The sequence below is a fragment of the Hoplias malabaricus genome, chromosome 5, assembly GCF_029633855.1.
Source record: "Hoplias malabaricus isolate fHopMal1 chromosome 5, fHopMal1.hap1, whole genome shotgun sequence".
Classification (NCBI taxonomy): domain Eukaryota; kingdom Metazoa; phylum Chordata; class Actinopteri; order Characiformes; family Erythrinidae; genus Hoplias; species Hoplias malabaricus.
In genome coordinates, this window is record NC_089804.1 from 28,398,471 (window position 1) to 28,415,937 (window position 17,467).

General features: G+C 40.1%; 1 protein-coding gene across 1 annotated transcript in view; it reads right to left on the bottom strand.

Annotated features, from left to right (window-relative positions):
• Positions 1 to 1,189: 1,189 nt before the first annotated feature.
• alpl (alkaline phosphatase, biomineralization associated) overlaps positions 1,190 to 17,467 on the bottom strand; it is a 36,620-nt gene continuing 20,342 nt past the window's right edge. Inside the window, exons 7-13 of the mRNA XM_066671001.1 lie at positions 14,660 to 14,835; positions 13,081 to 13,221; positions 11,803 to 11,872; positions 8,198 to 8,332; positions 5,693 to 5,884; positions 5,092 to 5,211; positions 1,190 to 3,587 (exon numbers count right to left, since the gene is read on the bottom strand). Coding sequence (XP_066527098.1) covers positions 3,322 to 3,587; positions 5,092 to 5,211; positions 5,693 to 5,884; positions 8,198 to 8,332; positions 11,803 to 11,872; positions 13,081 to 13,221; positions 14,660 to 14,835 — 1,100 coding nt within the window. The 3' untranslated portion in view covers positions 1,190 to 3,321. The remainder of the gene's footprint in view (positions 3,588 to 5,091; positions 5,212 to 5,692; positions 5,885 to 8,197; positions 8,333 to 11,802; positions 11,873 to 13,080; positions 13,222 to 14,659; positions 14,836 to 17,467) is intronic.

Below are 17,467 nucleotides of genomic sequence, written 5' to 3' on the forward strand. Positions count from 1 at the left end.
CAAAGACTGACTTGGACGGCAGGAGAAATAGACAAGACAGACAGACCAGAGAGAACAAAACAAAGGTTAAATGTCCGACCCGGGGAAGTGAAAGGGGACTTAAATACAAAACACAGACGAGATGCCCCTGAGACAGATAACGAGGGGGCAGGGTAACAAATGAGACACAGACGAGGAGGTGAAACAAAGGCAGGACTAGGGCAACAAACAGAGCCATGTGCTGAGGCGTGACAGTATCACTGGCCACACAGGAGCAATTTGTAGTTTTAATTACAGACTGTAGTTCACCCGTTCCTCTGCATACTTTACTATTTTTAATCCCATTTTACCCTACTCTTCAATGGTCAGGACCTCCACAGAGCAGCTATGATTTGGCTGGTGGATAATTCTCGGCGCTGCAGTGACACTGACTTGGTGGTGGTGTTTTACTGTGTTGCGCTGGTACGAGTGGATCAGACACAGCAGTGCTGCTGGAGTTGGTCAGAGTAGCTGATAAACTGGATAATGAATGTATATACAAAGGAGGTGTTCCTAATTCAGTGAGCGTTCACTGTATGGACTGTACAGACTCGCTGAACCACACGTTTCTAAAACTTTTGTCCACTTTGTAGTGTATTTAACCAAAAATGTATATGGGCCATTCCATTCTGGTGATATATTTGTATAATTTTAAATTAAACTTGTGTATCCTCTGTCCTAACTTTTTCATGGCTTTTCTAATTACTTTAATTCCCTGCCAAAATGGGTGCTAATTGTCCCAAAGCAAAAGCCCATGACTTTACACATTCCACTCTAACTGCACCAGTGAGTGTATGCCAGGAAAAAAACAGTGGTGTACACCCAATATTTTACTTCATACTTTCTCATTCTGATTAGTAAAATTCTGCTGCCTTTTAACTATGTGCACTCAGCTCATTTTATCCTTTTGAAGCTGGATCAAAGCTTCGTCCTTGATTAAAGGAAAAGGGACTGGATGACTGTCTACTTCAGCCCTCATTTGTTTCATTAAGAAATGTGTGTCACTGGCAAGGCGCACTCTTTCAAGTCACTTCAACTGAAAATTTGCATGATTTATCTATCCCACAGAGCAATGTACTAAACAATTTAGAACCAATAAATCAAACCCATGACTAAAATCTCACTCTTTGTTAACAAAACCACTAATGTTTCATGATAATTCCCACAGAGTTTATTTCGATTTACAGGAAAAAGACTTGCCTGCAGCAGAGATCATCATGTACAGGAAATTATTAACACATTTAAGACAAGTTTAATCAAAAACATTCCCCAGGCTGTAAAGATGAATCAACACAGGAGTTAGGAAAAACATCATGACTGGCTTTATTGGCAGGGAAGTATTTGTTATCCATTTCCTTCTTAGAAAAATAGATCCTACTTCATCTGGTATTTTTTCAGCCAAGTTCAGGAACAATACATAGGTGTTATATAAAAAAATATGTCTTTAGGTTGACCCCAGATCCCAGACAAAGAACAGATAATGTAATTAAAAATCTGGTTGAGGTAGACTTCATTTGACTTCCAATTAAAAATTGTAAAGTGTTGTAATCAAGGGTTCAAAAGGGATATAATACCCTATAAAGTATTTCCAAACATTCATAGACACCCCTTAAAGTGGGTTTGTTCAGGTAGTATAAGGCGCACTAATGTTGAGTGATAACTTTTATTACCTCCACAGGAACAGCATCAAATGAAACAGGACATTCAGGAGCAGCTGCAGCTTATGGTGACTGTGCTCAATGATCTATACCCTTGATTTCAGAACAAATGTTGAATAAACAAGTGTCCACGTATTTGGTCATACAATGTTTATAACATCTTTTCAGAATCACAATACAATCACTAGCCTTCAGCTGTGCATCCTCAGAAGATATGATGCACAAATGTTAATAAATAACAAAATGTCATGATGCACAAAAAATATAAACCCTATGTAATTCAAAACAGACAATATTTTAAATGTTAAGTAATGTCATTACCTGTTGCAAATAAACCTGAAATGTTTTTTGTGTAACATTACCGTTTACAGAATTTACCTTTTATATTTTGTCTTATGTTGCACTGTCCCACATTTTTTTTAATGTATTTCTGGCATCAGTTTCAAAATGGGCAAATACATTTCTAACCATTTCAAACTTGAAGATTTCGAATACTGTCTATTATATTTAAAATTATTATAGGGTTTACATTCTATGAACATCATTGCATTTTATTTACATTTTGCACATCATCCAAACCTTATCTGTAATAAGTTTTACATTTATATATTTTTTTTTGTTCAAGCTGAAAATGTGATAATTTAGTATTGGGATAATTTTTGTTTTTGTAAGTTTTTGTAAGTTTTTTAAATGAATTTACATTGTTCATGGTATCATTCTTTATTTCCCTTTAAGTTCCTAAATCAGTCTGAATCTCACAGATGTTGTACTTAAAAATGCCCCAGCTTTTGGTCCCAAAGTCTAAACAAAAACCATTTGTCAATGTTTCACCACAAGGGAACTCACATCTAGTTCTGGATATTCTCAGTTCAGCAAAGTTTGGTGACTATAACCTTGTAGTTTGAGAACAGCATTAAAATGAATCAAAATATGGAAACTTTGACCACAAGGAAAATGTTTTTAAAACCAAGAAATGTATTTTAAAAAAAACGCCAAGGGTCACTTACACAAAGCACAATAGCACCCCCTTGTGAAGCAGTTCTTAAATGTAATTGAGTGTGTGATAAATAGTACCCATAGTGGTGCAATTCCTAACAGCGAGTTACTGAGTGTGTATGTGTGTGAGTGAGCTACAAGCCTGTAGCATTAGGTGTGATGCATCTATAAAAGTCATATGGTAACATTAGCAAGCACCCTCATGCTAGAGAGGTGAGGTTTTTGTTTTCTACTAGCTAAACATTAGCTAGAGCTATTAGTTAGCAACTTAGCATTAAACAGCTTTTAATTATTTAATGGCTGTTGCTAGCAAACCATTATTTCTTCCATTGGTTAGCTTAGCTAGTGTTACAATACTCAGACAAGGTTTCTATATTTGACTGCTCCATGATGTTGTCACAGTTAGCAGCAACCTTTAACCCCAAAAACATGAAGGACAGTTAAATAGATATGTCTTAAAATCATGTCAGTTTGACACATATTTTTAAATGTGTATTTAGAGATACCACCAATCTTTGCTGGACTGTGGCTTCCAGAACTAGAGATTTTTTTTCTTAAAATGTTTTCATAAACTCCATCAGGAGCAGCTCAGACCAGACCATCTCTACCCCTAAATAAGTAAGAGGAGGACATTTGACCATTAGAGGGGTCAGCAGAGTAGCCAGGTTGCTGTGATTAGCAGAGCCAGACTGGGTGGAGCAACGCTGACAGATGTGGCGCTGTTTCCAGAACGGCAGTGGTCTTTATTTTGACCGATGCAGGCTGCATAGGCCATGACGTGGGGTATGTAGTTTTGCTCGAAGACACCATGCAGCAAGTGGGCCATCGGACCTTTGGCAAAAACAGCAACATCTTCCCCTCCATGCGTCTCCATCCGTAAAGGAACAGCTGCTTGGGCCTGGTAGTCGTTTTGCTCTTGGGTGACACAGATAGAGGAAGAAAATTGCAACTTTAACATTTACTTCCACTTCTGAAGTATATATATATATATATATATATATATATATATATTACATTTACATTCTATAATGACAGGTTTAATATGAACTTTCAAAAGTTAAGGTCCATTTCTCTGGGTTTTAATAAGACATGAGTGAGAAATTATTCATATAAAATAACACCATGCATATGTAATCTCTGAATACTTTGACATCTAAGGGTTAGGGTTTGCTTATATCAGTCAAAAAAAAAAGGAAAACATTATGCCAGACAATAGCTCTTTGCTGCAGCAATAACGAAGACGGAGAGAGAAAAAGAAATATATTCCGTGCTTTGCCCTTATGTGCTGTCAGGCTCAATGAAAGAGAGCGTCTTTGTTTCTTTCTGTATCCATCATCTGCTGCGGAGTCTGACATTTACCATACGTCACAGAGCAGACAGGCAATTTCAACAGCTCTGTTATGGATCATAAAGAGACCGTGAGCAGAAAGATACAAAAAAAAACACCTCAGTGAAAATCCAATCTGCACGCAAACTGCAATGCAAGCAATTAGCAAAAGTTTCAACTCTAATCCATTTTTAAACCTGTCTTTTTCCCCGTTGAAAACAGCCTCCTGTAGTGCATATGCATATCCACTGAATGATCACTAGATTAGGAACACCTACCTTGTACACTCATTGTTTTATCATCCCCACTGACCATACAGGAGCACTTTGTAGTTAAACAATTAAAGACTGTAGTCCACCTGTTGCTCTGCATACTTTCTTATCCCCATTTCAACCTGCTCTTCAATGGTCAGGACCCACACAAGAACTCTATACAGCATTTGGGTGATTGATCAATGTCAGCGCTGCAGTGACACTGACATGGTTGTGGTGGTGGTGTGTTAGTGTGTGTTGACCTGGTACAAGTGGATCAGACACAGCAATGTTGCTTGAGTTTTTCTTGCCCACTCACTCCCCACTCTGATCCACCCCGTAGATGTAAAGTCATAGACAGTATCTGAACACACCACCACCAGGAACGATCCACCACCCAGGTCATATCTGCTATATGATGGTCCTGACAACTGAAGAGCAGGGTGAAATGGGGATAAGAAAGTATGCAGAGAAACAGATGGACTACAGTCTGTAGTTGTAGAAATGCAAAGTGCTCCTGTATGGTCAGTTTTAGAACTGTATATAAAATAAGGTCCTTACTTTTATTGTCTGTTGTAGGATACACTGCTATAGTTTGGGTACAAGTAGAAATCACATTGTTTGGGAAATACTTATTATATTTCTTTCATCAGAGCAGCAATAACTGCAGTGTAAGGAATCTTCCATGTCTTGGATTTACTGGCTTGAAATGGTAGTCTGAGACACAATACAAAAGGCCAATGCAGCTAGAGCCCTGGGAAATCATGGTATTATGGTAGGATTGGTCAAATGTATAAGAAGATTTTATTTATTATTTTTTAATTTTTAATTAATAACTTACCATAATCCACCATGGACACGTTTACCCTCGAGCCATTAATGAGCTTGAACCCTGGGCCATTTCCATACAAAATGGATGTAAAAGGTTTCTGGTCGACATCACTCACCATGGGAGCCAAACCTGCAAATATACAATCACCGTTCAAACATTAAACAACAATTTAAAATTATATCTTGTTAAAAAAAAATGATGCATGCTTAAAAGAACACTATACAATTTGGGAGATTTGCTCCTGGGCTGCCCCCTGCAGTTACAGAGAGTAATTCACTTTTACAGTACTGTCCTGAAATCAAGGAGGGTGCATGGTTTCCTACCCTCCTCCAAAAGTTACATAGTGCAGTTTCTGCAGTGCTGAGCCCAAAGTAGAAACAACAAAAGCTGTATTCTCCCTATTTACAAGTCAGTGGAGTATCACCATGAATTTGACGCTGTAACTTTAAGGTAAAAATACTACCTACTTTTCCTTTACATCATCACACAATTCACAAATAAATCAACTTCAAATGCTTATGCTTATGTGGTCTGGAACACTCTTTAACCACTTCATCCTGTTCATGGTTGTAAAGCTAATCTGTAAATTTGATTAAAGCCTATCACTCACCAAAGATGGAGTTTCCTCGCAGTGTATAGCCTCCAAAGTTGAAGACATGTGAATGGTCAGCGGTGACGACTGTCAGTGTTTCGTGTTGGCTGGTCAACAGACCAGCTCGGGTAATGGCTCGGTCCATCTCCACCGCCTCATGCAGAGCCTGCTTGGCCTTACCTTCATGGTGCCCATGATCAATTCGTCCACCTGCAGACAAGCGGCCAGAGTACAGCACTCACACACTGAGATTTTACTTATACTCTATATGTGGACACTAGCTCATCTTATATTTCGCTAACACTTCCTATGATACCTGTATTCATAGTGCACTTTAACTGCATTTATATTGCACTATATGGCATACATACCTTATAATGACTGCTGCTGTAAGTCTGTATAATTACCGCTAAATAGATATAGCTAAATACATAACATTTTATAATTGCAGTTGTTATAATGCACTATATTATATTTTATATATATATAATATATATATATAATATATATATATATATATATTAATCCATATGTATCAGTGCTGAAATCTGGGTAGGGCAGGGTTCTCACTCCTGTCACACCCCATGTTCATTGTTTTGGAGTTTTGTGTCATCTGTGTGTGTTTTGGGGGTGGGGGGTGTTGTTTTGTGTGTTTGGGGGTGTTGTTCTGTATGCCTGATATGTGATGAGTGACGAGGCAGGGCAGTGTCTACCGTTTGGGAGACTCGTTTGGCGGTGGATGAGGATCTGCCACTCATTATCATCATACGCCAAGCCCAAATACTGCCTTGTTCCCTATTCCTTTATTAGGGCAATAAATGGCACATACTGGCAGAATGGCCTTGTCTCAATACCCAACTCTTTCTGTATGATGAGCCTTATCCACTACTACTGCCACACAACTTCTCCCAGATGGTACAATGTCCTTATGAATGGATATTATAGTGAATTATAACACTGACGTAACAGCTTCTTCTCTTCTCTGACAGCTTTGACAAGATGTTGTGACATTTTGGAAAATATTTGATGGCATTAAACAAGGGATGGAGGAGACCCAAGATCCCTTTCTATTAGTCAATGTTGTCTAAGGAGATAATATAAACTGTGCATTAATCATCAGCATCAGTAAAGATATCACCCTAAAGCAAATGTCTGGACACTGCTTATTGTAATTCTCGCTTATTTTTGATACATTAAGTCCTCACTTTAAGTCCTCTTTGCTGTTCAAATGTCTTCTTTGATATGAAAAGTCATTGTGGTGTTGAACAATAATTTCCTAGTTTCCTTTTTTCCTAAACTGAGACGTCCACTGTTATTGTTCAGAGCAGTGTTAATAATTAAAAAAATGTGCAAAGTTTCTCATGTGAAAATGTTATGAATACTGTCTGATGCCTGAGATAATGTTTTTTGAAAGATATGAGATTATATTTTGCCCTGAACTGGCAGAGGAGTAGACTGAATGCAATGTAAGACATTTACAGGTGTGCTCCTGATTTACCATAACATTCACTTTTTATTCATAATGTAATGTATATAGTAGACTTGGAGACATCGTAACCTCTGGTTCCATTTAACACAGCTGGAATGAATATCAGATTCAGTGATAATCTCACAAATTAGCCATTTCAGACCAAAATTCTCTGAATGGTTTACATCTGGGAAATATCTCTTAAAAACCTCAAAGGTTTGAGCCTAGATAACACAACAAGGGAATACAATCTATGGACTTTGGCATTAGGGCAGGGTTTTAATCAATTGTACATCTGCAGTTTAGTAGTTTTCCTAAGGCAAGTGAAAAGATCTAAACAGCAAACTAAGTTTTAAAATACTGACAAAGGAAACTTGCTCATTTATAGTGTTGTGAAAACGTATTTGCCCCTCTCTGATTTCTAAATAGTTTTAGTTCTTTGGGCGAAATATAATGTTAGACCAGGAGTACCTGAGTAAACACATTTGAAATGATCATTTTTCTAAGTGAGAGGCAATCTAATATTTTTGCCACCCATGGGAAAAGAATTTGCCCCTTCAAAGTAATGGCTGAATGCACCTCTAGCAGCAGTTACTGCAACCATATGCTTCCTGGAATTGCATATCAGTTTTTCACATCTGGGTGGAAGATTTTAGAGCACTGTTTTTGGCTGAACTGCTTGATTTCATATGGCCTGGGCACATTACCTGCTTATTTCAGGTCTTCTCATGCCATCTCTATTGGACAGGACTATGACTAATCACTCTAAAACATTTGTATTTCTATCCCACCCTTCTCTGCCATATGGAAGGACAGTCCATTGGATTTGTCTTCAGGTCTTAAAAAGCTTTGGGCAACATCCCAATGCTTTATTCTCAAATGTGAAGCAAACACAGAGGCTTTCACCTTCCACCTTGCAACTATACAATGATTCCCATTATTGTCCAGTCTCTTTCTTCTGGTGCAATCAATAACAGACCTTATTAGACTTTTTAATGGTAATGGTGTCTTATACTGGGATAACGAAATGTGTTGTGAGTATGTTGTTCCCTCACCTTCCACTAGCAAGAAGAAACCCTCAGGGTTTTTTCTGAGGATTTTAAGGGCTACGTCCACCATATCTGTTAAGGATGGGTCAGTGCTTGTGTCTCTCTCCAGCTCATAGGTCAAATCACCAGGCTCAAACAGACCTGAGGCAAACAAAACAACAAAAGAAAAGCCTCAGTGCAAATATAACTTATTGCAAATAAATACTGCAATTACTTATTAGTGAACCCTCGACAAATTTAGGAACTGGGGTTTTAAAAATAAAAAACAGAATTATTTACATTTGTTGGATACGGTGAATGGCTTGGTTCCTTCAAACTCAGAAAGAACCTGTGATTGGTCAGGACGCTCACCATAAATATTCAATGATTATTATTCATTAGGAGCCTCCTAAATTACACACTAAATTTCAATGTAATTTAAAATTCAGCATTTTCATATCTTAGATTTTCATCTATCTCAGATTTTATCTGCATCTAAGTTAGTAAATCCTGAGGTGTCACTGGGATTCAAAGAAATGACCTTGTGTATGCTGATGACCACACTGTTTGATGGGTGTGTGTGAAGTAAATGTTGTTTGTCTAAGCACAGATAAAATTCTCAGTGTGAACATGAGAAATGGTGTAATCACAGGTCACACTGCTGTAATTCAACCTTTTATTCCATTCTTGGGAAATAATGTGAGCAACTTTGTAGCTCCAGACTAAGGAGGTCAAGAGTTCAAGTCCCTGGAATTGCCTTAGCCTTTTTACACCAAAAGAACTCTGATTCTTGAACAAGCTTGAGGCTCTGTGCTCTTTCAGGAGTTTCTTTAGCTTGACATGCCCACAGACATTATCATGGTTCACACTGAAGAGACTCTTCTTTGGTTATAGCTGTGAACAAATTGGGAAAAGGGCTATGGGAGGAGAATGTATTGTAGCCTGTGGCAAGGACTGAACAGGGGAGAGTAAAGCTCCAAAATATATATATTTTCAGCTTATAAGGTGGCAACCACATTTAGCCATCCATCCATTATCCACCGCTTATACGGGTCCGGGTCGCGGGGGAAGCAGTCAGAGCAAAGAAACCCAGACCTCCCTCTCCCCAGCCACCGACTCCAGCTCCTCCGGGGGTATACCGAGGCGTTCCCAGGCCAGTCGAGACATGTAGTCTCTCCAGCGTGTTCTTGGTCTGCCCCGGGGCCTCCTCCCCGTTGGACATGCCCGGAACACCTCTCCAGGAAGGCGTCCAGGAGGCATCCGAACCAGATGCCCGAACCACCTCAACTGGCTCCTCTCGACGTGGAGGAGCAGCGGCTCCACTCCGAGTCTCTCCCGGATGTCCGAGCTCCTAACCCTGTCTCTAAGGGAGAGTCCAGACACCCTGCGGAGAAAACTCATTTCAGCCGCTTGTACCCGCGATCTCGTGCTCAGCTCTCTCTTCACCACAACGGACCGGTACACGGTACATAGCCCGCATTGCTGCTGACGCTGCACCGATCCGCCTGTCAATCTCACGCTCCATCTTTCCGTCACTCGTGAACAAGACCCCGAGGTATTTAAACTCCTCCCAGGATCTCACTTCCAACCTGGAGAGAGCACTCCACCCTTTTCCGACCGAGTACCATGGACTCGGACTTAGAGGTGCTGATCCTCATCCCTACCGCTTCACACTCGGCTGCAAACTGGTCCAGCAAGAGCTGGAGGTCCCGGCTCGATGAAGCCAACAAGACCACATTATCTGCAAAAAGCAGATATGGAATCCTGAGACCACCAAACCGGACACCCTCCGCCACTTGGCTACGCCGAGAAATTCTGTCCATAAAAATTGTGAACAGAACCGGTGACAACGGGCAGCCCTGACGGAGTCCAACTCCGACTGGAAACCAGTCGGACTTACTGCCAGCCAAACGAACCAGACTCCTGCTCTGTTTGTACAGGGACTGGATAGCTCGTAACAAAGAGCCCAGTACCCCATACTCCCTGAGCACCCCCCACAGAATACCCCGAGGGACACGGTCGAATGCCCTCTCCAGATCCACAAAACACATGTAGACTGGTTGAGCAAACTCCCATGCACCCTCCAGGATCCTAGCGAGGGTAAAGAGCTGGTCCTGTGTTCCACGACCGGGGCGGAATCCGCATTGTTCCTCCTGAATCCGAGGTTCAACTATCAGTCGGACTCTCTTCTCCAGTACCCCCGCATAGACCTTACCAGGGAGGCTGAGGAGTGTGATCCCCCTATAGTTGGAACACACCCTCCGATCGTCCTTTTTAAAAAGGGGAACCACCACCCCAGTCTGCCAGTCCAGAGGCACTGCCCCCGATGTCCACGCGATGTTGCAAAGACGTGTCAACCAGGACAGCCCCACAACATCCAGAGCCTTTAGGAACCCAGGGTGAACCTCATCCACCCCCGGGGCCCTACCGCCAAGGAGTTTCCCTACCACCTTGGCCACTTCAGCCCCAGTGATAGACGAGCCCCCCACCCCCCCCCCCCCCCACTCATGGCCCACTCATGGCCCACTCAGACTCAATGTCACCAGCCTCCCCCGGGATGCAGTCGAAGCTCTGCCGGATGTGGGAGTTGAAGATCTTTCTGACAGGTTCCTCTGCCAAACGTTCCCAGCAAACCCTCAGCACACGTTTGGGCCTGCCAGGTCTGTCCGGCATCCTCCCCCGCCATCTGATCCAACTCACCACAAGGTGGTGATCAGTTGACAGCTCAGCGCCTCTCTTCACCCGAGTGTCCAGAACATATGGCCGCAGGTCAGATGATATGACTATAAAGTCGATCATCGAAATGCGGCCTAGGGTATCCTGATGCCAGGTGTACTTGTGGACACCCTTATGCTCGAACATGGTGTTCGTAATGGACAAACTGTGACGGGCACAGAAATCCAATAACTGAACACCACTCGGGTTCAGATCAGCGGGGCCGTTCCTCCCAATCACGCCCCTCCAGGTCTCACTGTCATTACCCACGTGAGCGTTAAAGTCCCCCAGCAGAACAATGGAGTCCCCAGAATGAGTGTTCTCCAGCACTCCCTCTAGGGTCCCCAAGAAGGCAGGGTACTCTGAACTGCTGTTCGGTGCATAAGCACAAACAACAGTCAGAGCCCTTTCCCCAACCCGAAGGCGCAGGGAAATTACCCTCTCGTCTACTGGGGTAAACCCCAACGTACAGGCGCTAAGCTGGGGGGCTATGAGTAAGCCCACACCTGCCTTACGCCTCTCACCCTGGGCAACTCCAGAGTGAAAGAGCATCCAGCCTCTCTCAAGGAGATTGGTTCCCGAGCCCATACTATGTGTCGAGGTGAGCCCAACTATATCTAGCTGGTACCTCTCAACCTCGCGCACCAGCTCAGGCTCTTTTCCCACCACATTTATAACAACTACATTTATATTTATGGCATTTGATGAACACATTTTTCCAAAGCAACGTATAATCACATTTATATCAGAGAACTGTAATAATGAAGGACTAAGACTCTTGCCTTAAGAACCTTTATTGGTTTAGAATAAACCTGAGTGAGGGATTGAATCCTGTCACTACATTATACCAACTAATTATCAAATATTCATAATAATGTGCAAACCTACACAAAGGTAAATGGAAAACATAAACTCACCCAGAAGATAGTCAGCATTATTTGGGTTTAAAGAAAGGAGCTCTTTCTTGTTCCAAACATAGTAGCCCTTCTGTTGATCACAGAAAAAGCAAATTACTTTTAGAAATCACTTTCATGCCATTTCTTCACAAAGACTTGTGCTGAATTTGATATACATTAAAACTGGCAAGCTCTAGCAGGGATGAGAGAAGGTGTTTTATGTAGGGGGAGCTGAAATTTTTAGCAGCACATATGCCATATACGTAGTGACATCACTTTAAAAGCCATGGTTTTTTTTCCATTCATTTTTTTTTTTTATTTGACTAGCAACTGGACTAGAGGAACTGAAATGAACTAGAGCAACAACAACCCAGCATAAGCCAAAAAAGCAACCATTTATATTACCAACACATCTTGTGGTTATGTTATAAAAGCAAGTTATAAACACAAAAGTTCAAGCAAACACTGCATGGCAGTGACAGTTACTAAAAAATAATCCCACCGTGCAAACAACAGCACTCCAAATGTGGACCCTCTAGAGCTTAGCCTTAATGTCAGTAAGATCAAAAATGTCACTGTGGACATTTAATGGCAGATGAGTTCATCTCTTCTAAGGGATGGTAGTAATAATTTAAAGCCATAATATTTCAAGGTTATAGTAGTAGTTATTTTAGTTAATTAATTAGTAATATTTCGTGATTAGGGAGCCCCGGTGGTGCAGCAGGTAGTGTCGCAGTCACACAGCTGCAGGGACCTGTGAGGAGTTTGGTGTGTTGTCTCTGTGTCCGCGTGGGTTTCCTCCGGGTGCTCCGGTTTCCTCCCACGGTCCAAAAACACATGTTGGTAGGTAGATTGGCAACTCAAAATTGTCCACAGTGGTGAGTGTGTGTCGCCCTGTTAAGGACTGGCGCCCCACCAGGGTGTATTCCTGCCTTGCATCCAGAGATTCTGGGTAGGCTCCGGACCCACCGCAACCCTGAACTGGGTAAGCAGTTACAGACAATGAATGAATGAATGAATGTGTATTAATATTATAATATTTTAGCAATTGAACTTCTAATAATCCTGAAATGCTCAGGATACTTCACAGGTCATCAGACTGAAATCAGACAGGCAGTCAACAATGAATATGATTTGAGAAACCAACAAAATGAAACTAACAAAACAAATATGCGTTAAGAGGCAGTGTTGATTATTGTCTGAAACATTTTGAAAAATGGGTTTGTAAATGAAAAAAGGACATTAAAAAGGGGCTCTGAATGACCCTATTGTTTGTTGTTTACTCTCTCTATTTCTTACCTTATCCTTCATTCTCTCAGTCCACTCCTGGATCAGATTCCTGCCATCCTTGCGTGTTCCGTTATGTTTCTTGTCTCCAGGGTATTCCACGTCTGACATGTTCTTTGGCACCATGTACTTGCGCCCACCACCCATAATTACCTGTCCACACAGAAAAAACAACAAAAACTAGTGCACAAATCTCTAGAGCAAAGAATTGATCAAATATCAACTCAACATGAAAGCACTGAATGAAGAGCAAAATACTGTATTTTGGAGTAAATAACATATATTGGAATATCAGGAGCACTACAAGGCACTCCTTTATAGATAAGAAAATGGTCTCTAAAAATTAAACACTATACTTATCCAGTCAACACTTAATTTCAAACTGTTGCTAGCCCAACACCACTGGACAATCCAACATGTATGGAGGAGAAAATTTACTTGTCTTTAAATGTCAGCAATTGGTTGATGGTTTCTGTAGTCCTTGTAAAAGATACGGTAAGGGCATGGAGCCATTGAAATTCATTACAGGGCACAAAAATTTTGTATGCTAATACTGTACAGGTTCAGTCATCACTCTGCAGCAATTGTCACACTTCGTTGCCTATGTCACAGTGCATTATGGGTATACCGTGTCAGATCATTTGTACACTAGCTCTTCTGGTGCATTGTAGAAGAGTACTGTAGAGTGCCCTGCATATTCTATACTGTGTTGTCAGAGGCTATAAAAGGGCAGACTTGCAAAATTTGCAGAGTTTATACTGCATAGCCTTTGTAATTTATAACCATACTATAAATCTTTCTCCAATAATTCATTTTGGTAATAACAGTTTGGTACTATACAGAGTTACTCCTTTTATATTTAGCTGATGCTCCAGAACAGCATATATTTCTAGTCATGAAATATAACAAAGTGAATATAATGTTAGGAGTCTTGCCCCAGCTCTTTTATTGCTGCAGTGTGGTGTGGTTACCCAAACAAAAAACTGACCTATGGTCTGTTGCATATAAGTCAGTAGTAATACCTAACTGTTATTAACTGCACTGTTATTTCATCACTAATGTGTTACTAATGTGTAACTATATGCTACACAATGGATACTACACATTTTTAGCCAAATAGTTATTGTGTATTTATTAGACACTTGTATATTTTAGGCTGTTTTAAGTTCAAATTCAAGAGGTTTTATTGTTATTCCCTCTATTTACAAGTACACGGTTTAATGAGACACAGCTCCCCCTGGGTCCATGGTGCCACACAAGACAAGAAAGTGCAATACTTTCAAGGATTAACCATAAATACACAGCCAAGACACATAGAACAGACAATGTATTTCTAAATATTAACCAATACACAGTAATGGGATGTATAATGAGGTTCTGCTGAGATGTGATATGCTATCAAATAAACATCAGGTTTTAGACAAATAGTAGTCACAGGTAGCAGCTAGAAGTGTAATGGAATACAGTTTTGTATTTGATTAATACAGTACTCTATTGAAAATTCTGTCCAGCCTCTTCAAAGTTCAACCTAATGTTAAGTCCTTTCTGAATAAGGTGTAATTTACTGAAATGAAGATACAAGAAGACTTACGTTAATATCAGGAATGTTCTCCATGAGTTGCCGAGCTATGTCCTTGCATCCGTCCTGCAGTGCCTCAATTGGCATCTCTCCATCTGAGTACCAATCTCGGTCCACGCAGTGGGCATATGCTGCACTCGGAGTGGCGTGGTTCACCCGCGTTGTCGTGACGATGCCCACAGACTTCCCTGATGATCAAATATATGCAAATGACAATCGTGTCTTCTGTTTTCTTTCAGGCAATAACTTAAAGTGTGCCTTTTTCTAATTGTTGTTAGAGTGTTAATCAGGAGTTTGCCCCAATTTCCTGCAGTAACTCGACATGTATAATAGATATTGATGGTACTGAAATGCTTTTCTATACAGCTATTCTTTGTCTTCTTCTTTCCATTATCATTATTAATTTTGTCTTTCATGTATTCATATATTTGTGAGAATATTTTGTTGAATGTATAAAAAATAAAGCAACATATAACAAACCATTTTCTAGGTTCGGCACACCTTCACACTGAGACCCTGCAGGACAGGATATTGACTCTTGGAGTATACCTTGATACAAGAACTCCTCTCAGAGTTCATGAGGGTATATAGAGGGAAATCCTCTTAGTGACCAAGGTTGGCTGCAGTTTAGAGTTTATAGTAATTCAGCCAAAGCCTATACAACACCATCTGATTTCACATTGTTTCCCAATGGCATCATGTTATGTTTTCATATATTGGACTTGTGTGTAACTAGAGACTTCAGCTGAAATGAAATCAATTTGTGTGACCTCCTCCTTAAAAAAGCCTCTCATTAAAATCATTTGCAGGGGTTGGTAGGTGTTGATGAACACTTCAATGGATTTATTGATTAAAAACATTCAGATGCTTGATATGAAAGCTTCTTATACACTGCACATAACGGACCTGTCCATGGACTATTCATTATTTTATTCTTATGTACCTATTTCAACAAAGTCAAGCTTGACCGAACCTGTCATTGTGCATGGATAGATTGTACAATCTACTTAGAAAAAGCATGAAATATTTTGGACAGCTGCATATAAGTCACACCCCATTCCAAGTGTCAAATAGAAGAATATAAAGCCCACAAGCATGAGGCTGTGAAGCAGTGGAAATGTGTTGTGTGAAATGACAGAGCTATCCAAAACCTCTTGGATGAGGATAAAGTGACACCATGTTATACAGAACCAACCTTCTATCTTCAGTACTGATTACACTCATGCTGTTGTGGCTCAAAGTAATTAAATCTTTATACCATACTTTCAAAATCTACTCTGAAGCCTGCCCAGAAATACATTAAAGGAAAGCCACATTATATATTCACCTAAAAATTACAGCTTCAACATCATTATGCTGCTTCACTGACATGTAATAGTGAGATCTGAGCTCCTGTTGTCACTACTGTGAGCTCAGCACTGCAGAAACTGCACTGTGTAACTTATGGAGGAGGGTAGGAAACCACCTCCTCCCCACTTATTTTAGTACAGTACTGTCAAAATGTATTACATATCTTACCACAAATGTCTTGTACTTTTAAATATATTTTAACTTGAAAATCCCCCTATATTTATATATTTTGACCACAAATGTCCTACTGTGTTTCCTATTATGTGGTATGTGACTTTTTTGCTACTGTTCTGTAGAGAATGCTCAACAACACAAGAGTTGTTATGAAGGAATGCATTTCTGAATAGGTCACATGGATCTTTTCAGATTCACATCATGTTTGAATTTTGCACATGGGGTCTGCAAGGAAAGTAGTTTTCAGGGCATTTGCATATTATTGAAATATATTTCTTGCCTATATCTGAGATTTGTAGGGCTACAATAAATATTTGATCAACTGTAGAGTTAACATGTTTGAAAACGTTACAGTATTTCAATAAACAATTAGACCAGACTTCCTGAAATTTAATTTGAGCGAAGGATATCAATTTTAATTTATGCTGCAAACCAAATTTTGAAAAAACCGACATTTTTCGACCTGATCCTTTCCTTTTCTTACAGAAATATACTCAATTCTAATAATAATTATAATAAAAATTGTCATATTTGTCAAATACTGAATTGTGATTATGTTTATTTCATGCATTTCCATTTCTTTGTTCACATTAAAAATTCTTCACAACTGGATTCCCAGAAAGGTGAAACATTTATGCTGTAGCTTTTTAGTACAGTTCCTCCTCTATTCTAATAATGCAGCATAGCCAAATACTAAGAGAGTACTGGAGAAACAATCTCAAATGTAAAATATTAGACCCTGGCTCTACGCTGTAGTCTACAACCTTGCTGCTGCTACATGGAGCCAGCCCTGTGCTCAGGTCAGGCTGGTGACTTTGATTAGTCCCACCGTCCTTTCTGTCCTTTCAGCCTCACAGCAGGCTTTTAAAAGCTCATTCTTGTTGGCTCTTTCAGCTGTCCGGACACGTCATGAATTCCGCTCCAGTAGCTACATTCTCCTCCAGTCTCAGTGAAGGGCTTTTGCTCTTATAAAATGCATCATTTATTTTTATTTTCTGCCTTTAAATGACCTATTAGGGCATTTTCTAAGTGCCCTTCTTGCACATTCTGAGCATTCAATGCTTCCTTGATAGTGTCTTTTCTACTATGACAAATTTGTCTTCTGTCTGTTTGCATTTACACTGATATTCTTCTTTTTACCCATTAATAAAAATTGGAAAGCACTTCCTATTGTACATTCTGCATTCTGAAAGTATCTTCAAATTCAGTGTCAAAAAGAAGCTTTCTTTGAACTTGTATATGGCTCCTTGTTTCTCTTGATTCCTATTGAAAATGATAATAGTGCGATTGTGATGT